Below are 25,437 nucleotides of genomic sequence, written 5' to 3'. Positions count from 1 at the left end.
TGAACTTTATTGATCCATGATTGTAGCTCGTTAACACAGACCTATTCTCTTGTATCTGAGTCAAGGACAAATAAATATTTGTGTCTAAAACAGACTCTGGGAGAAGGTTTTTTTGTCTGCATGGGCTGTGATTAATGTGGGCACACACTAGAGGGGTTAAAGAGGTATTGGGAGAGGGAGGGATGCAGGGAAATGGACTGGGAGAAACTTGGTTAAGATTAGGAGATTTCCTGTAGTGGGAGATCCTCTCACCAGTTTCTTTTTTCAACTGCCTAAGTGATGCAGGTTCACTGTGGTGCTCATTTAAAAGTGGATGATGCAGGATGTTCTGAGGAACACACTGTACTCTATTGAGGCTTCCAGTTTTGGATGGGATGAGTAGTTGCTTTTGGACATATAATAGCTGAGGCCCTAATGTTAGAACATGAGTAATCTGCAGCATACTCAAGGCAGTGGTGTGAATCCAGCAGGTTTCTTGTCCAGATGCCCTCACAGGGACCTTTTGAAGGGAGTGGTGGGGGAAGAAAATTTGCCTGTTCTAAGCCACTGACCACTCATCACTGCTGTGATTCTGTGGAATAAACTTAATAAGCAGAGATGAACCACTTTTCCTGCATGTTCTTATGCTCAGGGTGTCCATGCACTTCTCACTGACCTATCAGCCATGACTAAATGCTTATGCTAGAAATCATGGCAATGTGTGAATCTCCCTCTTTTGTACCCATATTCCATTTTCTCCATTTTACTCCCCAGAGTAAAACCTGCAGAGATGTGCACAGACAAGTCTGCAGAACTGCCTCTGCACCAGGAGGTTGATCAGACCCCTGTTTACTGCAGGGAGATTATTATCAGAGCATTCTGTTCAGCCTGCAGGAAGATTCATTTCCAGAATTTAAAAGCTGGTGTTAAAACAAACCACGTGACTTCTGGTAAGACAGCTAAAAGGGATAAGGAAATGGCCAGTGATGAGTTGCCGCTATTTCCTAATTAATCACAAGCTATTGCAATTTACCTGCTAAAAGATGGGCAACCCTTTATGCTGACATTATCCATGGGGAACTTAATGGTACCTTCCAGGAGTGTAATATCATGCTTCATTTTGTCATTGGCTTTTGAAGTACCAGGTTGAGTAGAATGAAGAAAAAAAAAGCCATTTCTTTCCTGGTCTAAATAACATCACTGAAAGAACTTAAGTGCCACTGCTTTAAAACCTTCCAGGGGCTCTAATCCTGCTGGGTTAGAGCACAATTAAAGATATGCTTCACAGTTTTTTGAATTTGGGTCTAATTTTTTTGGTTTTTTAGGTGTAAGTCCATGGACAGTGCTGTCAGTAACACGAACAACAGTTGGTTGATCACTAGGCTGATACCCTGTGTTAGACTGGAGCCCAGGTTCAAGTGGAAAGCATGGCTAAAGGCCCAAAATATACAGTCATAGACTTGAATGCTTGGATAGACAATTACATGGATGGACTCTGAGCTCTGTCATGGCACAGGGCACAGGACCTCACACAGCCCAATCCATCTGCCATGGACAGGAAAGTGTGGATCTCAGTTTAGAGTTTGAAATGTCTTCCTCTATGAGAACCTTTGGGAGGTCCCACACTCCAACCTTGGTGGTTGGAACAGCAGCAAAATGTTCCCTCCTGTGTAAAAAACACATGGGAAGCCTGTGGCAAAGTAGGAACCCTGCAGGTCTCCCAAGATACTTTCCAATCTCTTTAGTACAACAGAATTATTTCTTGAGTGAACCTTGGAGACTGCAGGTTGATTGTGTTTGAGTCTTTCTGTAATTAAATCCAAAGACCTAAAGTAAATCCATTGAGTGTTCAGGAAAGACTTGGATCATGGACAGCTTTCTCCTTTCATTTGCATTGATATTATGCAGGGTACTTAGCCCTTCATAAAATTAATTTAAATAAAAGTCAAGCCTTTATGAATAAAAATGTTCTTAGCACACTATTTAGGAGTAAGGATATAGGGATATTTATCCTTGTGTTTCGGGTTCTAAACAAAAGTATTCCTCCACCAACACCTAGAGGAAATATCTGCAATGTAGTACTGGAGCCAATTCTCAGTTTGAACAATTTTAAGCTGAATCTTTCTCGCTATTTCTTGAGTAAACCTATCAAACTGGAGAGATGACTGGTCTCTTCCAGTGCTTCCTTTTCTGTCCTTGTGTCTCAGCCTCAGATACCTTCCCTCCTGAGTTTGAAGGGGATGTGCATTTTCTTGTACTCTGTTTACTATTCCTTCATTAAAAAGATAATCACTCAGCTATCACCTGGGGGACTTGCTGATGCTGATTGACTTTTCAAGCTGCTCCCACTTTATTGATCTTCTGTCTGAAAAGATTCCAACAGGTTTATTTTCCCAAAGGCAAAGTGTTTTGTGTTAGATGAGCTTCTGTGGGCTGAGTGCAAAAGATGATGGGAAAAGGAGGCTTTTCTGGGGTGAAGTTATGTCTGTGTGGGGCTTTCAAAGATATTAGGCAGTGATGGTCCTAGGGCATTGGTAGAGTGGGAGTGATCAGCTGTGTGCTTTCTGAGCTGCCCACAACTGGCAAACGTTTGGTGGGAAAGAGGGGGACCTCTGCACTATGGATCACAGGAATTTATTAAACTTGATGTAAACTGCAAGCTCGCCTTTTTGGAGAGTCTGTATTGATACAAGCTTATGTTCTAGTGTCTGCATTTTGAAAATATGGTAACTGAAGTCAAGGCTGTTAATCCTCATGCTCAGGGAATGAATAAAATTTACACTCAACCAGTGCTGCTGTGAAATACCTGCAGTGTAGCACTGGATTTAGGAGAGGTGTAATGCAGCTGCTGATCTGCCTATTGCACAAACCAGGAAGCTGAGTGACTCCTGTCTTTCTCTTTTGCACTTATATCCCTGTCCCTATATTTCTCATCCAAAATTCTTCACTCTGAGGAACTAGGAGAGAATATAATGCCACATGACTGTCTGGATGAGGATGACCAGAGTAATTTGGGAGCATTCAGAACAACCCTAGCTTCTTTCCCGAGGAGCCAGTTGTATAACCAGGTCACCCTGCAAAGCAAGTGGTGCAGCCTACAGAAGAGCATTGTCAGCTGTATAATCTGGCCTGGAAGCACCTTCTGTCTGGTGAATTATGATGTCTCTGCTATGCTATGCTCAAAAATGTTATTCCAAAAGGCTGGGAGGGTTTGCAGACCCTGTCATGGATATTTCAATGGTAATTGGAATGGATAAACTTTGAAGGATTCAGGAATATGCTGATTTTATATTTTATATATTTATTTCTCATATTGAAAGACAACTTGTGCTGAAGTCTGTTCTGGGAGGAATATGAACTCCATAAAATACCTGTTGAGAGCATTATTAGCCTGAGACTTGTATTCTTTTATGGCTCCAAATTCTGTTATCTTCTTTAGAAAACTAAATTTGCACTATGACTTTGTCTTGTATATGCAGGTTTAAACTTTGAGGATTTTCAGAAATGCAGAATTCTCACAAATGCAAAATTATGAAATGCTTGCAAAATGCATTATATCTTCTTGGTAATGAGTCTTTATGTTTATAGATATACACAGATATAGTGGGTCCTGACCTTTATTGTGTAAATTTGTGTAAATCTGCCAATATTACTCATCACTTGTATGTGATAGGGCCATATTTATTTTAACTAATTGGGGATCTGGTGCTGTCCTATTAGTTCTGGAAAAGTAGCACATAGAGGCTCTCAGTGATGTTGTGACCGGAAGTAAAGATGTATTCCTAAGTCTAGAATGTTCTTTCATTGCCAGTCCACAGCTGTCTCAGGTGGCTGCATCTCATGAGCTTCAGATTTTTTACTTTTGGGAAGAGTAAGAGTCAGTTTTTCCCCAGGAAGCTCAGTTAATGTGAAACTGAGTTCTGAGGAGCCTTGCCTGAGGTCAGACAGGATTCTGTGGTATTTATGTTCAGATTGTGTGGGTGTGCTGCTGGGGACAGTAACCTTTGTGGGTCACAAGTAGGGGTAGACATAAGGCTTGTGGGAGAGGGGTCAGCTGAGGTAGGGACTGAAGGAGCTGCAGACTGACTGTAAAAGTTCGTTTGGGAATTGTCTGCAATTTTTAATATCTCTGTCTAAGGAACTGGACTAAACTATCTTTATCACCGTCCTCTTTTTTAATTACATCAGTTTTGCAAAGATTTGCTGATGGTTTGAAAAAATTAACATGCCTTGTGTTATTTTAGAGATGACTCAGGTTCATCTAAATGTCCCCACAGCACTGCCTACCACTGATGCCAAAACAGGCAGGCAGTGTCAGAAGCAAGTTTTGGGTAAATCACCTTCCCGGGGGGCATGAGTGGACACGTGTGCACCCACAGATGGGAAACTGAGATTTGAGTCACTTGTCCCCCTCTTTTAGAAGGGTATGGTGAGCTCCTCTCAGGGCAGTTTGTATAACCCAGAGTGTGCTTATTCTCTGAGTGGCTGGAAGGAATTTTTTGTCATCCACATCTACCACAAAAATATAGAGTTGAGAGAGGAAGCAGTTCCATAGTCTCCCCTTGACATTTTGTTCAAGACACATTTAGGGGAAGTTGCAGTTTAAATATGCACAGAATAGTGTAGATGTTAAATGGAACTTCTAGAACTGCTTCACAAAATCCTACATTCAAAGCACTCCCTTTTGCTATAAAATAATGCAAATTAAAATGATTAGCTACTTCAGAGAATCATTAGAGAAGCATTTTTAGCTATAGTAATAAAAGTAGAAAAGGGCCTGGGAAGGGCCTTGTTTCTAATTAATTATCTAATTAATATCTGATTAATTAATGAAGCTTTGTCATCAAAGCTGTCTTTTATCTTTGAGGCTTTTAAAGTGTCCTCTAGATGAAATTTCTTTAATATGTGTTGATAAGGCCATCTTTGCTGAGTCAGTCAAGTGCTTGGAATCAAATCAATATGCTGCCTTATCAGGGATGCATAAAACACCTCTTTGGAAAATTAGAATACATCAGAATCAAGAACATGATAAATATGTCAGATCTTATAGACAGTACAAATGGAAAATTAGTAATGATGAAGTGTAGTTCTTCAGAGCTGTAAAGAAGTAATGTTTTTACATAGACTTTACAGTAGTGAAGGAACCAGAGCAGGAAAAGTAGAGGCCCTTGGAAAGTCAGACTCTCTAAGCTCCAGGTTGCCCCTAATTCAAGGTGGCTGAACTCTATCTTGGGGTCTGTCTGCATCTCATTTGATGAGGTTCTGTGAGGTACCATTTCTACCAGCAGGCATCAGCTTTCCTGGCCACAGAAGGATTGCCAGTTCATCAGTGGTGTAACAGGACAAGCATGTGGTGAAGGGAAGGGCTTATCCCAGCTCTTGAGGAGAAGCCATTTCACATTTTATCAGGTCTCTGTTTATATTCTTTATGCTGCCAGCAACTGTTGGGAAATCCATATCATACTTCTCTGCTTATCTCTGCTCTCTTCATTTTGTAATGTGATAAATTGTGTAAGTCACAGTGGAGTCCTGATACCATTTGGCACCTGCTTCTAGTAGTAATTTTCATACATATCCAGAATAATAACATTTAAAATGTAGAGCACTAGAACATTATAATAAATCATGAACTTTTGATCTCAGTCAGGATGGCTGAGGTCCTTCCCTGTCATTTGTACTGCCAGCTCAGTGCATGCCATTTTCTAACCCATTTATGGTGAGAACCACTTTGCTTTGTGCTAGTTGTGCATTGGTTGCTCTGGTCTCTTTTTTTTTTTTTTTTTCAGTATCTACTGAAGGATAGAAAACGTCTTAAGAGAGCAATATATCCTCATCTATTTTAGGATGGATAAAGCATCCTCTTAGTTTACAGTTTTTGTCTATAGATACAAAAAGAAAATATGGACAGGCTTGTGAGCTAGAGATACCTAGTTTGTAGGTGGCTAAATTTAAGATGAAATGGCCATGGTAGAGAGAAGATGGAATCTTAAATGGAGGAGAAGAGTTATTTCAGTTTCACAGTAGGAGGCACCAACCTTTGTTGATTTTGTGCCTGTTTATTGTGGGCTATTCAGCAGCAGTGTATAAAACAAGGCTGAGTAACCACTACACCTGCAGCCTGCTTGCTCTGATCAGGTTCCCAGGTTCTCTGAAAGGATTCTTTGCTACAGGCTCTAGCCTACCATCAGGTGTTAGGATCCATCAGCTTGGCTGGGTTTATTTCTGCTTCAGAGCAGAGTTTGCCATTCTTTGGTAGAAGCAAAATGTTGAGACATCTTCAGAGCTGCCTTTAGCCAAATCTGTGTCCTGCAGTGGCTGAGGTATAGTGCCTCAAATGTCCCAGAGCACGGAATGCCACTCTAGTGCTCAAGGTGTTTTTTTGGTTGATCTGGTTATGCTTTACCAAGCATCCCTCAATTTTTCTGCCATTCTACTCATTTCCTGCAATCCCCTTGCTCTCTTTGTGTCTCAAAAGAGGGTCTTGCTTCTCCAGGTGGTTCTACAGAATATTTTAGATCTGAAACAACTTCTGCTTTTCCACAGAAATGGTGTATCTGAAGGTAAGGGTGCAGAGAAGAGCAGGGACTGGGGAAGGACGCCCTGTTTTCTGATGTGAATGCTCTTTAGGCACCCTGTGTCATGATCTGAGTGGTCAGTGATTGCTGGGGATATCTAAAGCATCACTGTGTTCCTACAGGACAGGTGCAAGCACCATGCAAACATATGGCTTTCAAGTTAGTCCACACCATCCCTGTAGGGTTAATACACAAAAACTGCATCTCCATAGACTGTTCATGCCCATCATCTCTGCCAGGAAATGACTGGTGTGAACAGCCCCCCTGCCCTGTGTGATGGTGATCAAATGAAATGCTGATGAGCAATCAGCCACTAGAAATGTGACTGATATTTGCAATTCCTGTCCTTTATTGGCCATAAATCCAGAGGTGGAATATTCTGTATCCTTTTGTTAAACCTTGGAGACATCTAGTGTCCTCCCAAAGGCTCATATGGAATAAACAAAAGATGATACCTTTCCTGTAAAAAATAAAGAGAATAATGTGAAAAAAAGGAGAAAAATAAAGAGGAAGCCAGTGTTCCTAGTTATCTCTTCTCACCTTCATTTTGAACTGTGAATCACAATGACTACTGCATCATGGCAGCTCGTTTTTCCTTGCCAGTCTCCACTCTATGTTGTAGATGGAAATTTATCAGCAAAGGTCATCTTCAAGTCTTTTGGATGTTTGGTGATGGGAATCACCATTAATCAAAAAAGAAAGGGGGTGGAGGGAGGGTGCTGGATCATAACAGTAATTGAGGTGGATATTCTGCTGTTTACATGACAGGCAAACTAAAAGTAAAAAAAAAAAAAAAGGATTTTTTTCAAGGGACATAAGGGACATTACCAAAACTATGATCTGCTTGAGTGTCTTTTTCCCCAGTGGGATTTCTGGTTTTAGATACTTTTGAAACTTTGTGGAACTGAAAGTCCATTAGAACTAATGGGTTATGGTTCCAGGAGCACTGAGAATGTAAAACCTTGTGTAGGATGGCAGAAAGTGGTTTTATTTAGATTGTGTTAAATACTTTGGGTCTATGCTGATATACTTTTATTTTTATTGCAGGAAGATTGATATTGCAGGAAGATTGATATTGCAGGGTTTTTATTGCAGGAAGATTGATATTGTTAAAGATTGGTCCCTGAGGCATCCATGACAAAAGATGTAATTGGACTAGTAGAACTAGTCATAGAATAATCAGAGGCATGGATAGCTTGTGCAAGGAATGGCTGAATAAACAGGGAGTCTTGAGACTGGAAAAAAAACATCTGTGGAGAATATGACAACAATCAGTGAAATCACAAATGGCAGCATGGGGCTCCATGGTTTTGTACTTGTTAAGTGGCAGCAGTTAAAACAAAAGGGAGCCTCTCCATACAGCACAGAGCTGTGGTGTTTACTACCATGTGATAGAGAAGTTGCCAGAAGCTTCCCTGTGGGATTAGACAGATTTATGGAACTAAAAGCCCACTGATGACTCTTGCATGCAAAGACATCATCTTCAATTTAGGAAGTGTGTGATATTCTTGTAGGCTGGGACATTACACCAGGAAGCAGCACCACATACTTGCTTGAATTCTCTTCACGTCCCCAGACTTTCATTGTGGCCCTTAGTATCCTTTAGTAGGATGTAGACAAAGGGAGGCAGTTCTTTCTGCTTGCAGTTGTAAAATATTCTGGTTTTACATTTTTTTCAGTCACTAAACTCATGGTTGGGTAAAAACAAGCTCTCAACAAATGTTTTCTGTCTTAACTGGCTGATTCAGACTACACACACTGGAACTTCCTTGGTTGGTGAGTAGATTTAGGTCTACAGGCCTTCTGTGGATACTTCTGTTATAAGATGTCCACATCCAGACTTATGTCAGCTCCAGACAGGGAAAGATTAAGAGTTAGATTTTGTTTGTTACCTCCACTGATGTAATTTTTTTATGCTATCAGATGACAGTACCTGTGGTGTCCTGGCTGTGGGGTTAAAAGGTCCTTTGCCATGATCTAGCTGAATGTTTTTGGTTTCGGTTTTTTTCAGTTGGGTTTTTTTTCCCTGCTGTTTTTTGTTTTGTTTTGTTTTGTTTGCTTTTTCAATTTATGGGGTGTTTGTTTGTTTGTGGTTTCTGTTGTTGTTGTGTGTGGGTTTTTTTTTTGGTTTTGTTTTGAATTTTATTTTATTTTGTCAGCAGAAGTGTCTGTGTGTGTGACCAGGTCAACCAGACAGCCTTGCAGTGGTAACAGTGGATCTTTCTGGCCCCTGCCTCACTGGACTCTGACTCAGGAGTCCAGTGTCCAGTCTGTGTGTCATAGCTTCAGAGGGGTCTTTATCTCAGGGAGGGGAGGAAGGGGAAGGGAAAGAAGGAACCATGTTTCACAAGTGATGGAACACTGGCTGCCTGAGTTCCTGTCTTGTGCAGTTGAGTTCTTTGCAGTGTATTAATATGTGAGCTGTGTTTGAATGTTTTCCTGCAGCTGGATGTCCAGAGAGATGTGCCTTCTCTCGTGTTTCATGGGATTTACTTTTATGCTGCAGCTCTTCTCAGAGCCCTCATATTTGCTCTCCTTTTGCTGGCTCTTGATTTTCATGAAACTTGTAGAAACTTTGTTCCTCTTGGGTTTTTGTTTTTCTGCCAAACTGGGAGAAAATTGGCCAGTGAGTAAAAGCAAGAAGTTGTTTGGGGGGTACGGAGAGAAAAGCACACTGCAGGCAGAGAGTGAGCGTTCACTACAGCATCAGAAGTGAAGCAAATATTAATCTGGCATGTTCCTGTTGCTCTCAGAAGTGCACAGAGAGTTGGGATATTCTTCTGCTCATTGAAGCAGAGCTGTGCCCCCACACAGTTTTCAGTGTGAGGCTGCAGGTATGTGTAGTGGGACTCTGGGCTGGAGATGAATGGATCAGCTTTAGAAAAGGCTTAGAAAATGGCTGAAAATCTAAAATCAAAAGCATGATGGCTGCTTCTCCACAAAGAGAGAGAGTCACAGCACAGAGGAGAAACCCTCTGACAGGAGAGTTTTGGAAGAGGTTTACTTTTTCATCCCAGTCATTCAGTGCCAACATTTGCAGCTCTTTTTCTCCTGAGAGACTGATACATGTTTTATAGCCTATCTCCATAGCTGAATAGCTGAGACTTCAAACAAACAAACCTGCCTTTCTCTATCTGACAGAGCCCTGACATGGGAAGTGTCACAGAGGAGGAGAACTCCAAAAGCCATTCACATGGCATTCTTTCTGCCTCTCCACACCTCTACTTCATTATCTCTGTGACTAAGCAAGTCATCACAATATGAGGTCTGCTGGCTCAGGCAAGTTTGTTGGATTTACAGAGAAGCTCAGGCTCAGATTCAGAGGAACAAGATGGATTTTGTTAGCTTGTGGTGCTCTGACCAGGTTTTGTATAGACAAGTTTCTTTGCCAGGGTGTATCCCTTGCACCTTGCTCTGCCAGACTGGGGGAGGTTGCAGTGATGGTTTAAACACATCATAGCCTGTCACAGGAGGGCAATGGAATCAAGCAGATGGTTTATTCCCCTCTACTGTTTAAAACAGAATATCATTATGGAAGAACTTGCAGTATCCCAATAAAGCACTAAATTATAAACCTTACTTTTCCAAATGGAATATGCAGAATTTGGTGAGGGGCAAAAGTCTCATGCAGCCTAGACCCTTAAGGTCATCACGAGAAATGGGGCCAAATCCATATTATTACAGAAATGTGGGACAAAACACATGGACTGAGTTTATACAGGATTGTTATATATGACCAGAGTCCATTCCACATCACAGAACCAATTAGGGTGGAACAGACCTTTGAGATCATCGAGTCCAACCTGTGACCCAACACCACCTTGCCAGCTACACCTTGACACTGAGTGCCATGTCCAGTCTCTTTTAGAAGACCTCCAGGGGTGCTAGCTCCACCATCCCCCTAGGCAATCTGTTCCAATGTATAATTTCTGTGAAGAAATTCCTCCTGATGTCCAGCCTGAACTTCCCATGACACATCATGAGGCTGTGTCCTCTTGTCCTGTCACTTGGGAGAAGAGGCTCACCCCCAGTTCACTATACCCTCCTTTCAGGTAGTTGTAGAGAGTGATAAGGTCACCTCTGAGTCTCCTTTTGTCCAGACTGAATAACCCCAGCTCCCTCAGCCACTCTTCACAGGGCTTGTGCTCCACACCCTTCCCCAGCTCCCTTGCCCTTCTCTGGACTCACTCCAGCACCTCAATGAGTCCCTTGAGTGAGAGGCCCAGAACTGGACACAGCACTCGAGGTGTGGCCTCACCAGTGCTGAGTGCAGGGGAGCAATCACTGTAGCATTCCTAGTCCTGTACTGAAAGAGTTTCTGTGCTACAAGCAGTGTATTGAGGAGCATTTTCTGAAAGCATTGTTAAAAACACTTTCACGTATACACCTGTGTGTGGTTAGAAGCAATATGCAAACATCAGTTGAGACTGAAGGCAGTAACAACATTCCAAGATGATGAGATTCCAGGGATGGCTTTAGTGGAGCAACCCAGAGAACCAGGTAGGCAGGATCAGTTTGCCATTAAAGGCCTAAACAAAGTTAAGGCAGGCTATTTGGATGTGACTCATGGAAACCATGTTTTATATCACTGAGTCTTTTTTCATTTTGATATAACCACAGCTTTTCTTCCCCTCCACCACTTTAATAATGTCCTTGGAAGGGGATCATGTTGTGACCAGAGGAATGGGAGACAATATGGTATCCAGTCTGCTTGTAGTGTCAAACAACTGTAAGGTTGTATGGCTAGTTAATTTGGAATTAGAAGTAATCAGTAAAGGAGAACGGTTCAAGTTAAGATTAAAAGCTGACTCAAAACTTTTCTGTTCCACCTATGGGTCACATCTCTAAATGTTCAGGCTTGGGTAACTAAAATTAGCAGACATTTTTTTTTTTTTATATGCTTGTTTTCTAATTAGGCAATTTGGTGGTGGAGTTGAGTCCTATACTATATGATTTCATAATCTGAAATGCCTAATTGTAGATGCCTGCTTTTGAAAAAATAATCCATTACCTATGCAAGCTTTCAGCTTCTTCACCTCTAGAATAGAGATAGTATTTCCCAGTATGGCTTTTGGGACTTTGTTAGTTTGAATGGATTAGCACAAGACAAAAACTTTAGATTTTTTGGCCAGAAAAAGTGCCATGGAAATCCAGTATATTATTGTGATATCCTTTGAGATGTTTCTGTGAAGCCAGTGGTGACTGTCAGGATAATAAAGAAAGCCTCAGAGAAGCTAACGAAATAATGATCCTTCTTCCTTTCTAGCTATGCTTTGAAAGGGCAAATGCAATGAGTGAAAATGGTTTAATGAGAAAGAGTCATTAGGGCACCCAGCCTGCATCTTTAGAAGTGTGAAAGCATTTTGGGAGATCTTAAAATTACTCAGAGAACAAACGCAAAGTAGCTCTGTCAGAATATTAAACTGTTATTTGTATTCTCTTTTAATGCTGATTGAAAGCAGTGATCTCTTTCACTGCCTGGTGGCTGGTACATGTGTAGTCACAAAAGTGGCTTGTTCATAGCTGCAGTGTTGTTGGAAGGGTAAGATCAAGGAACTAGCTCTGATTGCCCTCTGTCTGTTATCCTCTGCTTAGAGCTTACTGTAACCTGAGGATTCCTGACCTGTTGAATTTGCATAGGAGGCCTCATGTACTGGAATTAATTGTCCTGGATTATTCAGTTTCATTAATAAAGCTGCTTCAGTTTCGAGATTGACTGCAGAGGGAAGGCTGCTATTATTTCTTTGTTTGTTTGATATTGATAACTAGTGAGACAAGAGCTACAGATACTTTGGGTGGGAAAATTCTATGAAAATACAGTACATTATTGTCATATTCTTTGGGGTACCTGTGTGAAGCCCAGTGGGTGATACTACTATGCATTAGTACACAGGAGTGGTAAGTGCAAATGGAGCTAGTACTAGCTCTATTTTTGTATTAAAGTGTTAACCAAAACACAAGGAAATTGTTTGAGACTTGAAGCACCTTGGCTGGTGACTGTTCAAAGGAGACAGACTGGCTCAAAATGTTTAAGGAAAGAAGGACTTTACAAAGTATTTAGGAATCGTCCTTTAAGGATGCACTGAAGGAAATGAGTTGCAGCCACATCAGTAACAAAGCAAGCTTTTGACTTCGTGATTCCTACTACTTGTAAGCCTGAAACCAGCTGGCTGGTTTTGGTCACTCTTGTGTCACCTTGGTGTCACTCTGGACTCTGCTAGCAGCAAGGAAAGCAGCAGAGCTGGGTGCAGGCTCTGGCATTGCTCAGTTTGTCCAGCCACTGTTCATTGTGATGCCAGAAGTGGCTTGGGCCATTTCTCTGCCAGACAGAAAAGGAGCAGAGGATTGGTCTCAAGCAGAACCATAAAGCTGCAAATTCTTGAGGCTTGTTGAACTCACAAAACCAAATTACTGGAGCTCAGTACTGGGAAAGGCACAGAATTGCTGTGTGTTCTCTTATCATCTATCCAGTAAAAAATGTGATTAGAGAGGAGGGCAGGGGCCATGTATTCTCATCCTAATAAAATTGTAGATATGTCCAAGTAGGCTTTTTATGAGGACCTTTCCTTGTCCATCTGCTGAGGGCTGTGTTTGCTCTGTCCCTGTGACAGAAGCTGAACTGGGTTGGGAGCCAGGCTCTCCCCACTGCTTGCATGGAGTTGGGGAGCTTTTCAGGCAGGGTCTGACACCCCTCCCTGCTAAAGTCAGCTGGTGCTGAGCACTCTTCCGGTGGGGGATCCTGTACCATGTAGCTGTTGGGTTGTTCTGCAGGAAAAATCTTGCTTGTTAGGAAAACAAAGTATGAAAACAGTGGAGAAACAAGCAGGGCAGTGAGGTTTCAAACATGCCCACAAATGAGGAGGAGGTCACTACAGAAAACCCTCTGTGACGAAGCAGCCCTTTTCCCCAGTCACGAATGGGTAATACCACCCCCAGATCATCTGCTCCTCTGGGTGGGATTTGCTAGTGTAGGGGCCTGAATCTGTCTCTGTAACTCAGAAAAATGAAATGCCTGGCAAAAAGTAGGATGGGGGTGACTGAGGACTCAAGATGCCAGTTTAGACACATTTTTATCTAGACATGAGTTCAGCTGTTACAATTCTGAGCCACATTTGGATCCCCATCTTCAAATCAAAAATCAACCTACCTAAATAAAACTGTTGTTGTTGGATTTAATTTGGATTCTAATGTTGGATTTGTCTGAAGAGAGAATTTGTGCTAAGGGTGCTGCTGCTATCAGAGTCCTCTTATGTGTAGATACCATTTGTAGTCCCACACTGGCACATGAGGGCAGAGCCTACCCCCAAAGTCAATGTGTATGCACCACAGCTCCCCAGATGTGTACAGTCATGAATGCAGAGACAGACACTGCCCCTAAGGACTCAAGTTTTCTTCTCTTTTGTGCTGGCCACCCTAAATGAAACATAAAACCTTGTGTTTTAAGCATAATAATGCTCAAATTGTAACTTGGATGATCTGTTTACACAGTTGTTCCCTTCCCCTGAGCTCTAATAACCACATAAACTCTTTTTGTCTCCTCTTTTCTCCAGGTCAACAGACTATGGCACTACCTATGAAAAGCTAAATGACAAAGTAGGCCTGAAGACTGTGCTGAGCTACCTGTATGTCAGTCCCACTAACAAGAGAAAGGTAAGGGAGAGCCATTGCACTGGTAGCTATAGAAACAAAATGCCAGCATTCTGAGAGGAGTTATGATCCTAAAGTGAAATCTGTTGGTAATTCACAAGAGCTTGAATTTGCTGTCTAAGTTGCACTGGTGTGATTCCATGGAATCCCATGGAACTGATCCTGCTTTACTTGTGATGGTGATGAAGGACTTAATTCCTTTTTAGTGGAGAAGCAAAAAGGTTGCCTTTTTTTTTTTTTGCTTCTGACTGTTACAACTTTAAAAAGCTCACTCAAATATTTCTGGGTTTTTTGCTTACACCAGCTTTGACTATTACACATCTCCCTGCCTTGTGTCTCATTATTAGAAATACTGAGTAAGAGGCATTTATTTCTGCATTTGACTCTTTTTCCCCACATTTGGAGGTAAAGATGTAAATGACATTTTCTTTGGTTGCATCATGTAAGGGGGCTGAAAGCAGAATATGCCTGTGAGAGTGGGTGGAAGACCTACAATTTGATTTGGTTGTGTAGGAGAGAAGATGAGGTCACAGCTTTCCAGCCCCTGCTCACTCTTCCCACGTGATGCAATTAGGGCTGCAGCTGGCTCACACAAGCACAGCCCAGGAACTGCTACTCAGTGCCTTTTTGCTTTAAAATTATTGCCTGTGTTGATTCAGGGGAGCTAGTGGGACAAAGATGCTTTCAGCTACCCACAGAAATCAGCGTGGGAGGGCTGCAGCACGAAGCTAATTACTGACAGTGAAGTTCTGCTTGGCCACTGTAGAGGCCCCGTGCAACATATTTGGCTTGATCACTTCCAAACCGGCCATATCCTGTCTCCATCAAAAGATTTCCAAACTAGTAACTTGCTACTTGTACTGTTCTTATTATGACAGTTGTGTTTTCCAACACTGGTCCGTTTACAGATGTTTTGGGACTGATGTTTATTTCAGTTTATGCCACCATAAGGCAGGATAGATCTGGTTACTAAGTACAGATTAAGATGTTTCGTAGTGAGTTTTCCTGCCCTTCACAAACATCCTATATCCAATATGGGGAGCACTGAAGAGTTAATTCTTCTTCATTCTGTTTCCAAAGCAACTCTGCCCACCCAAAAGCACAGGCAATATGCTCAGTTACAAATCCTACGTCACTGGTGTAAAGACTCCCTCACAAATCAGAGTACAAGGATATATTATTATCTTCTAGCAATTTCTCAGGCTACTGAGCTTTACAGATTAGCAGTATTTTTTTTTTAATTAAAACCACCTACATTTCATCATATAGTGGCATATAGGCCTATCTTTACCTGCTCTTTACTTATTTGAGATTAGAAATTTAAAATAAATTTTTGGTTTTCTGTCTCAAGGAAAAGATTTTTGACCTATCTGTGCCCTTCTCATCCCTTCTGAAAAATCTTATGAAACGTAGAGACAAGCTGTAAGGAAAACTCATAGGAAACCAGCTTCAGTGCTGGCTGCTTGCTTCCGTTCTTTCTACCTCTGCTAAATATATGAGCACTGTTACTGTGCATGCTTAAACAGCTGGTCTGTCTGAACTGTGCTATGTTAACCATCAAAGCAACTCCAGACATTCATGTAGCACTTGAGAAATGTCTGAACAAAGTGTCACTGGACTAGAACATCTGAAATTTGTCAAATTCAGGTTTGGGTTTATTATCCACCCACTCCTCTTACAGATTCTTGAGGTTATGCCCTGCAAAAAATGCACTAGGGCTGTAGTCTTCTCCCAGTCTCCCTGGGTGAATATTATTCCTGTGGCGTGGGGAGTAAGCAGAATGGTTTTGCTGAGCTCCTGAGGACAGCTGCCAATACTGAATCAGAAAGCAGTAGGTGAATCAGTTGCATCCCCGCAGAAAAGTCCCAGGTCCCTTGTGGTTCACCTCCAGCAGCAGAAGTGCTGCCTTGTAGAACATGATGCAGAGATCTCTTGTGAGCTGCACAAGAGGTCTTTGCTTGAGGCAGTAAGTGGGAGGGAGGGACCAGCAGGAACACAGTGCACGGAGCCTGTGTCACACATGAGCCATGCAGACCTCTCCAGGCAAGGTGTTTTCTCCTGAGGCACTCACTCCCAGGCACTGGTTGGAGCCTGCCTGCCTGGTAGCTCCTGTGGATTTCTGATGGGTTTGCACATTGCTGCTGGCCCTGTCTGCTCATTAGTGCTTAGAGGATTAGTGCTTACTTGGAGGAGGAGAAAAGCTTTCTATACATTCATTCCTAATTGATTTACTAGTGAGAAGGATAATTACTGCTCAGCTACCCTGCAGAACTACAGTGGGAATTACCTGTCAGATTTCTTTGAAGACCCAAAATGCCTCTTTTCAGCTGTTAAATAGGAATTGTGTTCAGCCAAATGCCCGTTATATAAACATCATTTACCTGAATTGTGGCATAACCCTGGGCTCAATTATGAGGCACGGGGATTTAAAAGCTGGAATTTTGCTTTCTTCTTTTAAAAGAAAAGCCTTTTGTTTCTGATTTCTTTTTTTGAAAAACTTTGGGAATATTTTAATTTTTTTGGCAACCTGTGCTTTATTTCTTGGAGATCAGATTTAGTCTAGCTCTTCCTGGCTTTTACATGTTGCTGCTGAGTGATATCCACCCCACCCTCCTCATGCACAGGGTTAACCAAAGCACAGAGCAAAGACTGAGCTGAATTGTCTGTGGTGCAGATGTGGCTCCCAGAGCTCTGCCTGCTCCATGTGCTCCTCAACCTGCTGATGGCTGCTCTTGGAGCCAAGATGGGGCTTGTCCATTTCTTAGAAATCACAGAAGGTACTGGGGAAATGCACTTTGCCCTTGTGCAATTTGACATTTGCAGCTATATTAAACCAATGTAACAACATGCACATACCAAAGGAAGCTGCTGGGAATTCTTTTTCCCAGCTGTGATACCTCAGAGGTATCATTCCAAGTGGTCAGGGCCAGCTTGGTGATCTGAGACCACCTTGGGTGCCGACATAAGGGAGCTGCCACACATTCTGCAGCCCACTGTGAATCTGCAGGCTCTGGCTGCATGGTAGCCAAAACACTCTCTGCAGTGAGCCAGGATTGCTTCATCTTCCCGTGGAGCTGTCACACTGCTAGTTTCCTTCCCCTAAGAAGTAACAAGTTCAGGATTTCACAAGGCTTTGTGTGTGTATGGAAAGCCTCTGCTGCTGGGAGTTGAAACTGCCAGACTTGGATCTGCTCTCCTGCAGGTGGTTGGGCTGTTTCTCCTCTCACTTGCACAATAGGCACTTGTGTTTGGATCAGGAAAACCTGTATTGAACTCCCCTTACTGCTGTGAAACTCCAGGTGATCTTTGCCCTTAGCAGTCAGACAGCTCTGAAGTCCTGGGGACTGGCTTTTTGAGAGTTCCTGTTTTGGGCTCTGATGAGAAGCCAAGTGCCGGCAGTGTTGACCCTTCCAAACCCATGAAGATGCTCCAGTAGGCAGAGTGTATTCCTGGGCACATCTTCCCCTTCAGTGCATCTGCCCACCCAGTTGCTGGCCTGAGAGAAAGACCACATGTGAAACATCTGCTTTGTCCAGTTGCCAAGTAGGTTGCAACAAGCAGGTAACTTGTGGTAAACTTCAGAATGGAGAAATTTTCATGTTTGTTTAGCAGCACCCCTTCCTTACAGATGAATGGGATTTAACAGCAGATGTTTGAGTGCTCTGAAAAGCTGAAATTAGCAAAATGATTAGCTTTGGCTTTTCTACCCTGTAGCCTGTTGTCTGTCTTTGGGGATATGACAAAAAGCTGCTTACTCTCTGCTGGGCAGAGATCTCAGTTCCCTGCTGACCTTTAATTTAAAGCTGTGTTTTGGGTGTTAGTTACATTTTACTAGAGGCAGATTTTCACAGTGGTCTGGGAATTAAAAGTGTTTATTTCTTTCAAAACACTAAGGGAAAAATCTCTTCTATTTTAATAGGAACATTTCTCTTGACTTTTTAAATTTCCGGTTTCTTTTTATCCTAGTTCTTTTATTTCTTTATGGTTGCTGAAAAAATTCTGTTAGAAAATTGAATAATTTCCACAAAAAGTTAAGCTTGTGATTCTTTGCTTAACTGGCTGCACTTCAAAATGTCACTGCTTGGAGCTGTGATTCCATATTTTCTAGCATGAGTTGGTCTGCTGGGTAAGGTCCCCTATTGTGAGAACATTTGCTTTCTTCTTGGTTGTCAATAACAGGGTTGGTTTTACAATTGATGCCTCACAGAGGGATGTAAAGCCCTTCCAAAAGGGTGCAGAAAGAAGATGGGAATTGAAGTCCCATATATCTGAAGCGCTGCTCCTTTCAGGCACAGAGGTGCCACTTTGAATCTCAAGGAATTGTTGAACCATAGATTTTAGGTATTACTTTTTCCTGTGACATACTCTGTAAAGAGTGCTTATTCTTGGTGAAGATGTTGTTTAGTTGAAAACCCCGTTCTTACAAAGAAACTTTTATCTCTACCCTTGGGAATACGGTGGAGTGGAGACGATGGAGTTAAAAAGAATGCAAAAGAAAGAGAGGAAAAGGGAAGAGAATAACAACTCTGACAAATCAACCCCATTTTCCTGTATAGAGTGTTGCTCAGATAAGGTGTGGATAAACTGGAGGCCCTGATTGCATTTAAGATCTGAGGTGACAGTTCTGATGTCTTAGAAATACCTTCCTTCATGAATTTGCTTTGCAATTCGGTTGGCTGCAGTTGTTTTTAGCTTTTCCCCTGAGCTATTACAATCATTGTTGCAGGTGATAACTTGAAGAATTAAAAGATCTGTGGCCTTTTATGCTGACTGTCTGAACAGAAGCCTCACCCAGGTGCAGTGAATGAAATGAGGACTCTCCCCATTTTTCCCTTGTACCAGAATTGAAGTATTTTAGGTTTTATTTAAAGGTAGACCTTCCAGCTAAGCTATTTGAACAGTAGTTGCACACAGAATAAAGCAGAAATAAAGTTATGGTGCTCAGTTAAAGAGCTTTGGGAAAATGGTTTTTCAGGCTAGTTTCTTAGTTGTCACAGAATCAAAATGGAGGGGCAGCACAAATCTCTGAAGCTGTAAAAGCCAAAGTCATGCTGCAGCTCTCATACCTCACTATGCCTCTGAACTTGGCCCATCAGAAGAAATGTTCAGAGGTATTTAGAGAGTAAGAATTTATGAAAGATAAATCTAATTAGATTTGTTTGTGTCTGTGCAGTTTCTTGGGGGCTGAAGTGCAGCAACTGTTTATGAGCTGGCAGAGAGCAATACTGTGTTGCTGTTCATGTTAATGAAGGAAGAAATTAATTGTCTGTAATACTGTAATTGCAGAGGAATGCATCTACCTGACTGGTGACTAGCTCGAATATTGGGAGTGACACCTCCCTTTACAGGAACTGGAGATTCCAAAATGAGCACAAGTCATTTTGACCTCCCCTTTATTTCTTCTTGCTCACTTGGAGAGTCGCTGAGAGCAAAACGTGTCCTGGCTTTCTGTATCTCCAAAGGGAATTCCTCAGATGTGATTGAGGCCTCAGGGCAGAACCATGATTCAAACTTATTTTGGTTTTGCCTTCATTTCTTAGTTCACATGCTCCCAAAGGGAATTCTATAGCATTTTGTTTTCTCCTTACTCTTCAAATGTATGATAGGTTGATGAGAGAGAGATTCCAGCACGTACCTGAGGCTTGCTAGCCCAACCTGAACTGAGCTGCCGTGCTAAGCCACAGCTCCCATTAATCATCTGCTGCTTTTTCCTTAGACTGCATCCCAAGCTATTGGTGAGGAACTGAGCTCTGGAATATCCTAAAGCCATTTGGGCTTTAGGAAGATGGAAGGTTTTCCTGGACCCTTTTTCCTCATTGTGCTGACGCTGTGACAAGGGTCTGTGCTGCAAACTGGCACTCGGTGATGTGATCTCGAGAACGCGTTTATAACTGAAAGGCAGTGCGGCTGAGTTAGAGCCACAGGGCAGGAGCGATGGAACAAGCTCTTTCTACTGTCTTTTATCCCTTCAGCCTTCCCTTCAGCCTAATGGAATACAGTCACTAAATAGCTCTTGGTTTTTCAGCTTCCATTAACAGGGACTAAATTACCTGACCTGCAAATGCTGCTGTAAAATTCTCTGTGCGCACCCCTTCTCTGGACCCGCTGAGCTGTATATGATGTTCCTGTGTTTCTCAGAGCTCCAAAATCCATGTCACCCAGTCCAGGGTTGATGTGGGCAGATAGGAAAGCTGTGAAACACAGTGCCTGGCTTAGCTGAGCTCAGGTTTGCCTACTCTGGTTGTACCAGTGGGTTGTACAAACGTGGCTGTGATGGGGGTAACACCTCATAAATACACTTCAGGGACAGTCACACTCTGTCTCCAGAAATGAAAATTTAAATAGAGGAATAAAATGTGAATGAAGAAGTAATATTTTTCTTCACTTACTGCTGTTGTAAAGATGATTTCCTCAAGGTCACCCGCAACATGTATGGAAAAGTGAGAGGATGTGTGACATGATGTGTTTTATTTACAAGGTGCAGTCTTGTGAGATGTGTACATGGATTTCTCTCTGCTTGTCCAATTAATTCAGCTTGAATTTGGCAACTGAGAAAAGAGATCATTTTTGTAAATGTTTGCAGAACTGTGACCTGCAACTGTGTGAAAGAAATCCTGAATTACAGACATTTTGTAGTACTTCAGGAAGAGGACTTTAGGAATTTCTTGTTTTGAAGGGTTTTCTGTTTTCTATTTTGAATTCAGCAAAGTCACATTTTCAGAGTAGGTTTTTCTGACCTTTCCTACCTAAGATACATGTTTTCCTGATGCTGGATGACTTGGTTTATTAGTGTTCTGAACATGGTTCAAGATCAATGCCTGGAAAACATTGAGATATAAAGGCATAAATACTCTTAAATCTTTTTCAGTATGTCCAAGTTGGTGTTTTAGTAGTTGTTTGTTGTTGTTGTTTTTTTTTTTTTTTTTTTTTTTTCCTGGTGTGTCTTTGTGTGTGTGTGTGTGGTTTTTTTGTTTATTTGTTTGTTTGGTTTTTTTCTTTTAATTTTTATTACTAATATATTTTGAGATTGTGCCTTCTTGTGAATCTTTGTAGTCAAGATGCTCCTGTGAGAGTTTTCTGCCCTCCTGCAGTCAGGGACTGTGGGGCCTGGCATGCCAGATGCCCCACTGGAACCTGACCTGACCTGTAGGGTCCTGTCCCTAAAGAAAGAACAAAGTCTGTTTGCTTGCAGGTTTTAACTTTACCATTTCTGGCTTCACATAAATCGTAGAGAAAAACAGAGTTATGCAACATCTGTGATCTGAGAAATGACCATTTTCCAGCACAGATAACACAGAATTGGAACCCAAAATTATGAGAGACCCCCAGTGAAAGTTTTCCCCTTTCTTAAACAGGGGCAATGTGATTGTTGCCCTCCAGGGAAGGCTGTCCCTTGGAATTCATGAATGTGAAAACTGGGGATTCCTGGTGTTTTTTTCAGTTAGTTCTTTGAAGAAGCAGATACGTTTAAAAACAAACAGAAAAAAAAATCCCAGACCCCCTGAACCACACACACTGCTCATCAGCTGTTTCTAAAAATAAATGCAATTGAGATAATTAACAAAATACTCCCATATGGCATTATTTAATGGGGCTGAAAGGAGGAGGGTTAGAAAATAGGTATAAATAGAAACTGGCATTTACAATGTAAGCTATCTTTTCAGTGTTTATGAGGGAAAAGTTGTTCATATATCACAAAACTTGAATTAGGGTTGTCTTTGTGTACCATTATTCGTCTGTATTTTGCACCTTTGTACCTCTATATTCCAAATTGCAAACAATTTTTGGAGCAAAAGGAGACTTACCAGGTGAGAGTGATAAGCTTGGCAGGATAGTGGTGCATGTCTGTGACAGGGCTGCTTTGTCTGCCTCCCTAGAATTCAGTCCCTCTCTCCTATTGCACTCTCTGCCTGCTTCACCTTGTATTGCTCCAGTCAGAGCCCTGTGGAGACTTAGGGATGTTAGAAGGTCATAAAGACAAGAAATGAGGTAAAACAGAGATCCCATCTACATTCAGATGAAGTTCCCAGAGCTGGCAGTCAGAAGAATAGAGGTAGTTTGCTCCAATTTGGACAGGGGTTGTTAAGGACAGATTGGGAGTTATGATATCAACTGAAATAAAGCTGCAATTTTGTCACCTAGCATGAGCATTGCTTTTATGAAGTGAGCAGGATGGACCTGTGTGAGCTTTCAGAGTGCCTTGCCTTGGTTAGAGGGAGGAGAGGGTCTGTCAGGAGGCAGCACCTTGTACAGGGCTGCCTGTATTAACCACATGGCCTGTCAGCAGGGTGAACACAGCTGCAGTTCCTGGTATATGGCAATTTTATGAGACTTTTTTCCTTTCTCCATTCTCCTTACCACACTCTGAAACATGGCTATCTCATTTACTGCTGCAGGTCCAATAATATATTAATTTATGAAGTATGAAAAATAAGGTAGTTTTGAATTAATGAGGAGGGGCATGGTGCTTCACAGACAGCAGGATAATCAATCAATAACAGTGAGTCACTATGTCCTGTTATTAGAAAGGAGGGAAAAGTAATAGAATGGGTGGAGAGTAGCTCTTGGAAAAGGGGCAGGTGGGTCCTTTTGAAGATCATATCTTGATCTTTAGTGATAAGGGCTGGTTCACCAATACTTACTTATTTCTCTTTGAGGAAAATCCTCCCCCCACCCCCTGCCAACTCCAAACCCAATAATAAGCGGCAAAATATCTTTTTATTTCATTCTTTTATAAAGTGAAGAATAGAGAAACTCAGCATTACTGAGTGAATTCTCATTTTAATAGCCTAGATTAGCAGAGTCTGCGGGGCACGTGCTGGCCGCAGTCTCAGTTTGTGGTGCATACACACATCTGCCTCTTACAGTGTAACTGTAATGTCAGCTCTGGTGTTATCAATTCTCTGTGAAATAGTTTATCCCAAGCAGGGAAACCTGGAAACGCTTCTGTGACTGTGTTAAAATCAGTTTTCTTCAGCGTGGAGCTTGGCAGGGCTAGATCTTAGAGAGTTATTTCACTATGTTGTGGAGTGCTTGAGACTTCTATGTTCATTAGTGGCAGTTCATTGCCCTTCACCCTCTCAGTTCTAAGAAGCTTGTTTTTCATTGTATACAGAAAGATGTTGCTGGACTCCAAAAGTAAAGACAGGGGTTTTCTAAGTGGTCCACAGGTGCAGTTAGGGAAAACTCAGGCTGTTGTTTCTTATAAATCTAGGCAATCAGCTCTTAGATTTGTCCTTCTGTCTCTGAGGAGAGATTGGTTCTGCCTTTTACAGTGAGCCCTCTAATATTTTAATTCTCTGTTTCTGACAAAACAAGCTCATAATTTTTCTCCCTTGGAACCTTCCCATGGCAGACCAACACAACCCTTAAAAATGCCTGCAAGAAAGCAGCAAAACTCCTGGAGCAGGTGTGCTCATAGACTGAGAAGAAATCAAGGAATGCAGTACTCAGGACGTGCAAAAGCTTGGAAAATGTAGTAAGATTGGTAATCTTCTGATGTTTGGCAATCGATTCTAAAATCAAAGTGTCAGGGTTGTGTTGGGGATAAAACTCTTATCCCCCCTTCCAGTTCTGTTTCCTCTTACACTGGCTCTTCAGAACCCTACAGTGACCAGAGTTCACACATGTGCATGAAGGGATACAGAAAGGAAAGCACATGATTTTCCCTGGGCTGTGAAGTACTGGTGGCCTGCTGGAATAGGATGTAGCAGCTGTGGGTCAATCACTGGGGCAGCCACTCCCCTGCTCAGACAAGAGTACTGCCATAAACCTGCAAGGACTGTTTCACTGGCAGCTAATTATTAAATGTGATGGAAAATGTCAAAGCCACTGAGGTGCTGGCTGGGAATCCTCTGCCTAGGTCCTGAACCTTCCCATCTCTGGCACCCGAATCTTTGGCACCCAAGTTGGCATGCAGAGCTTGCAACCTCACTGGATAGCTTAGAGCTGAGTGCTACAATGCAGAACACTACAATACCATCATGTTTTGTAACTTGGGCCTCAGCCTTGCGCCCAGAAATTGGATAGACCTTCTCCTATCATCTTAGCTTCCTCCAATGGGGGATGTTAGGAAGAGAAGTACATTAGGGACAGTGAGGGACATGAGTAATAGATGCCAAGTAAGTAAATTGAGATAGATTATAAGCATCTGGATGTGAACAGTGATAAAGCTGACTGTTGTCTATGTTCACTCTGCAATCTGACTAAAAAAGCAGAAAAATAAAGTGGGTAAGCAAAGGAGAAGCAATGATGCATTTAAAATTGTATTCAGATTTAATGGCCTCAAGGGAGATATATAACACGATTTTTATTTTTCTATAGAGTCATGAAACACTCTAGTGTCCTCAAATGAAATAAATTGCTGAATACAGGCTGCAAAAGTTTACCCCATGAGTAACCATCCATGCACATCTTTTTGTTTTCTGTAATGGGGCAACTACTGTGAGTAAACTCATACCCACATGTAAAGTGTTCTCCCAAGTGAGACCTATAATCAGAGGAGTGTTTTTGTATAAATGGTGTTCTCAGTTCCAGCAGCTGTGGTGCACACAGCCTCTCCTTACTGATAACATTATTTTCTGTAACTATTTCTGCTTACATGGGAAGTTACCATAATGGTGAAAATTACTTTGTAGTTGTATGGAGAATAGCACAACCATGCATTTACTCAAATAACATATAATTATAACAGTGAATGCTGCTTTTCTCTTTCTGTGAAGACAGTTTGGGATTAGAGCTGTTCCCTGTCACTAGAAAAAAATCTGGTGACCACAAAACAATGTGTCAGATATTGTAACAAGTGGGGGTTTCCTGTGTAGAGTCCAGATGAGTAAAAAGGCATCATGCAGAGCTGTGCTATGCAGAAATACCAGACTCTGGAACAATATAATACTATAGCTCAGAAGCTTTGTATTTGTGTGGATGCACTGGCTGGTGCCTAAGATCACCAGTGGAGGTTTCTTCTACCTCTGGTTCAGGCCCATTTGTAGAAGTGCTGGTCAAACTGGACGTACAAATCCAGTGATGATGCTTGTGACCCATTTGGCAGTTTGTGGAGCAGAACTCTGCATGAACATGCTGTGACACAGAAAAGCCTTTGGCAGATTAGCTGGACAGCACTGCAGTGGCCTCAGGCAGGTGGGAATACCGTGGCAGAGGACTCTGCTCCCATGATCTGTGGGGAGCTGGAGAATGTTCAGCTGTAACAAGAATATAATGGGTTGGAGTGACCTTG

General features: G+C 42.0%; 1 protein-coding gene across 1 annotated transcript in view; it reads left to right on the top strand.

Moving 5' to 3' along the window:
- The window catches only part of SORCS3 (sortilin related VPS10 domain containing receptor 3), a 266,055-nt gene that overhangs the window by 111,919 nt on the left and 128,699 nt on the right, over positions 1-25,437 (top strand). Inside the window, exon 4 of the mRNA XM_041461143.1 lies at positions 14,105-14,204. Within this exon, the coding sequence (XP_041317077.1) occupies positions 14,105-14,204 (100 nt within the window). The remainder of the gene's footprint in view (positions 1-14,104; positions 14,205-25,437) is intronic.

This window comes from Pyrgilauda ruficollis, unplaced genomic scaffold, assembly GCF_017590135.1.
Source record: "Pyrgilauda ruficollis isolate IOZ18807 unplaced genomic scaffold, ASM1759013v1 scaffold15, whole genome shotgun sequence".
Taxonomy (NCBI): domain Eukaryota; kingdom Metazoa; phylum Chordata; class Aves; order Passeriformes; family Passeridae; genus Pyrgilauda; species Pyrgilauda ruficollis.
Note: the sequence above shows the minus strand (reverse complement) of the source record. Positions and strands in the feature narration are given on the sequence as shown.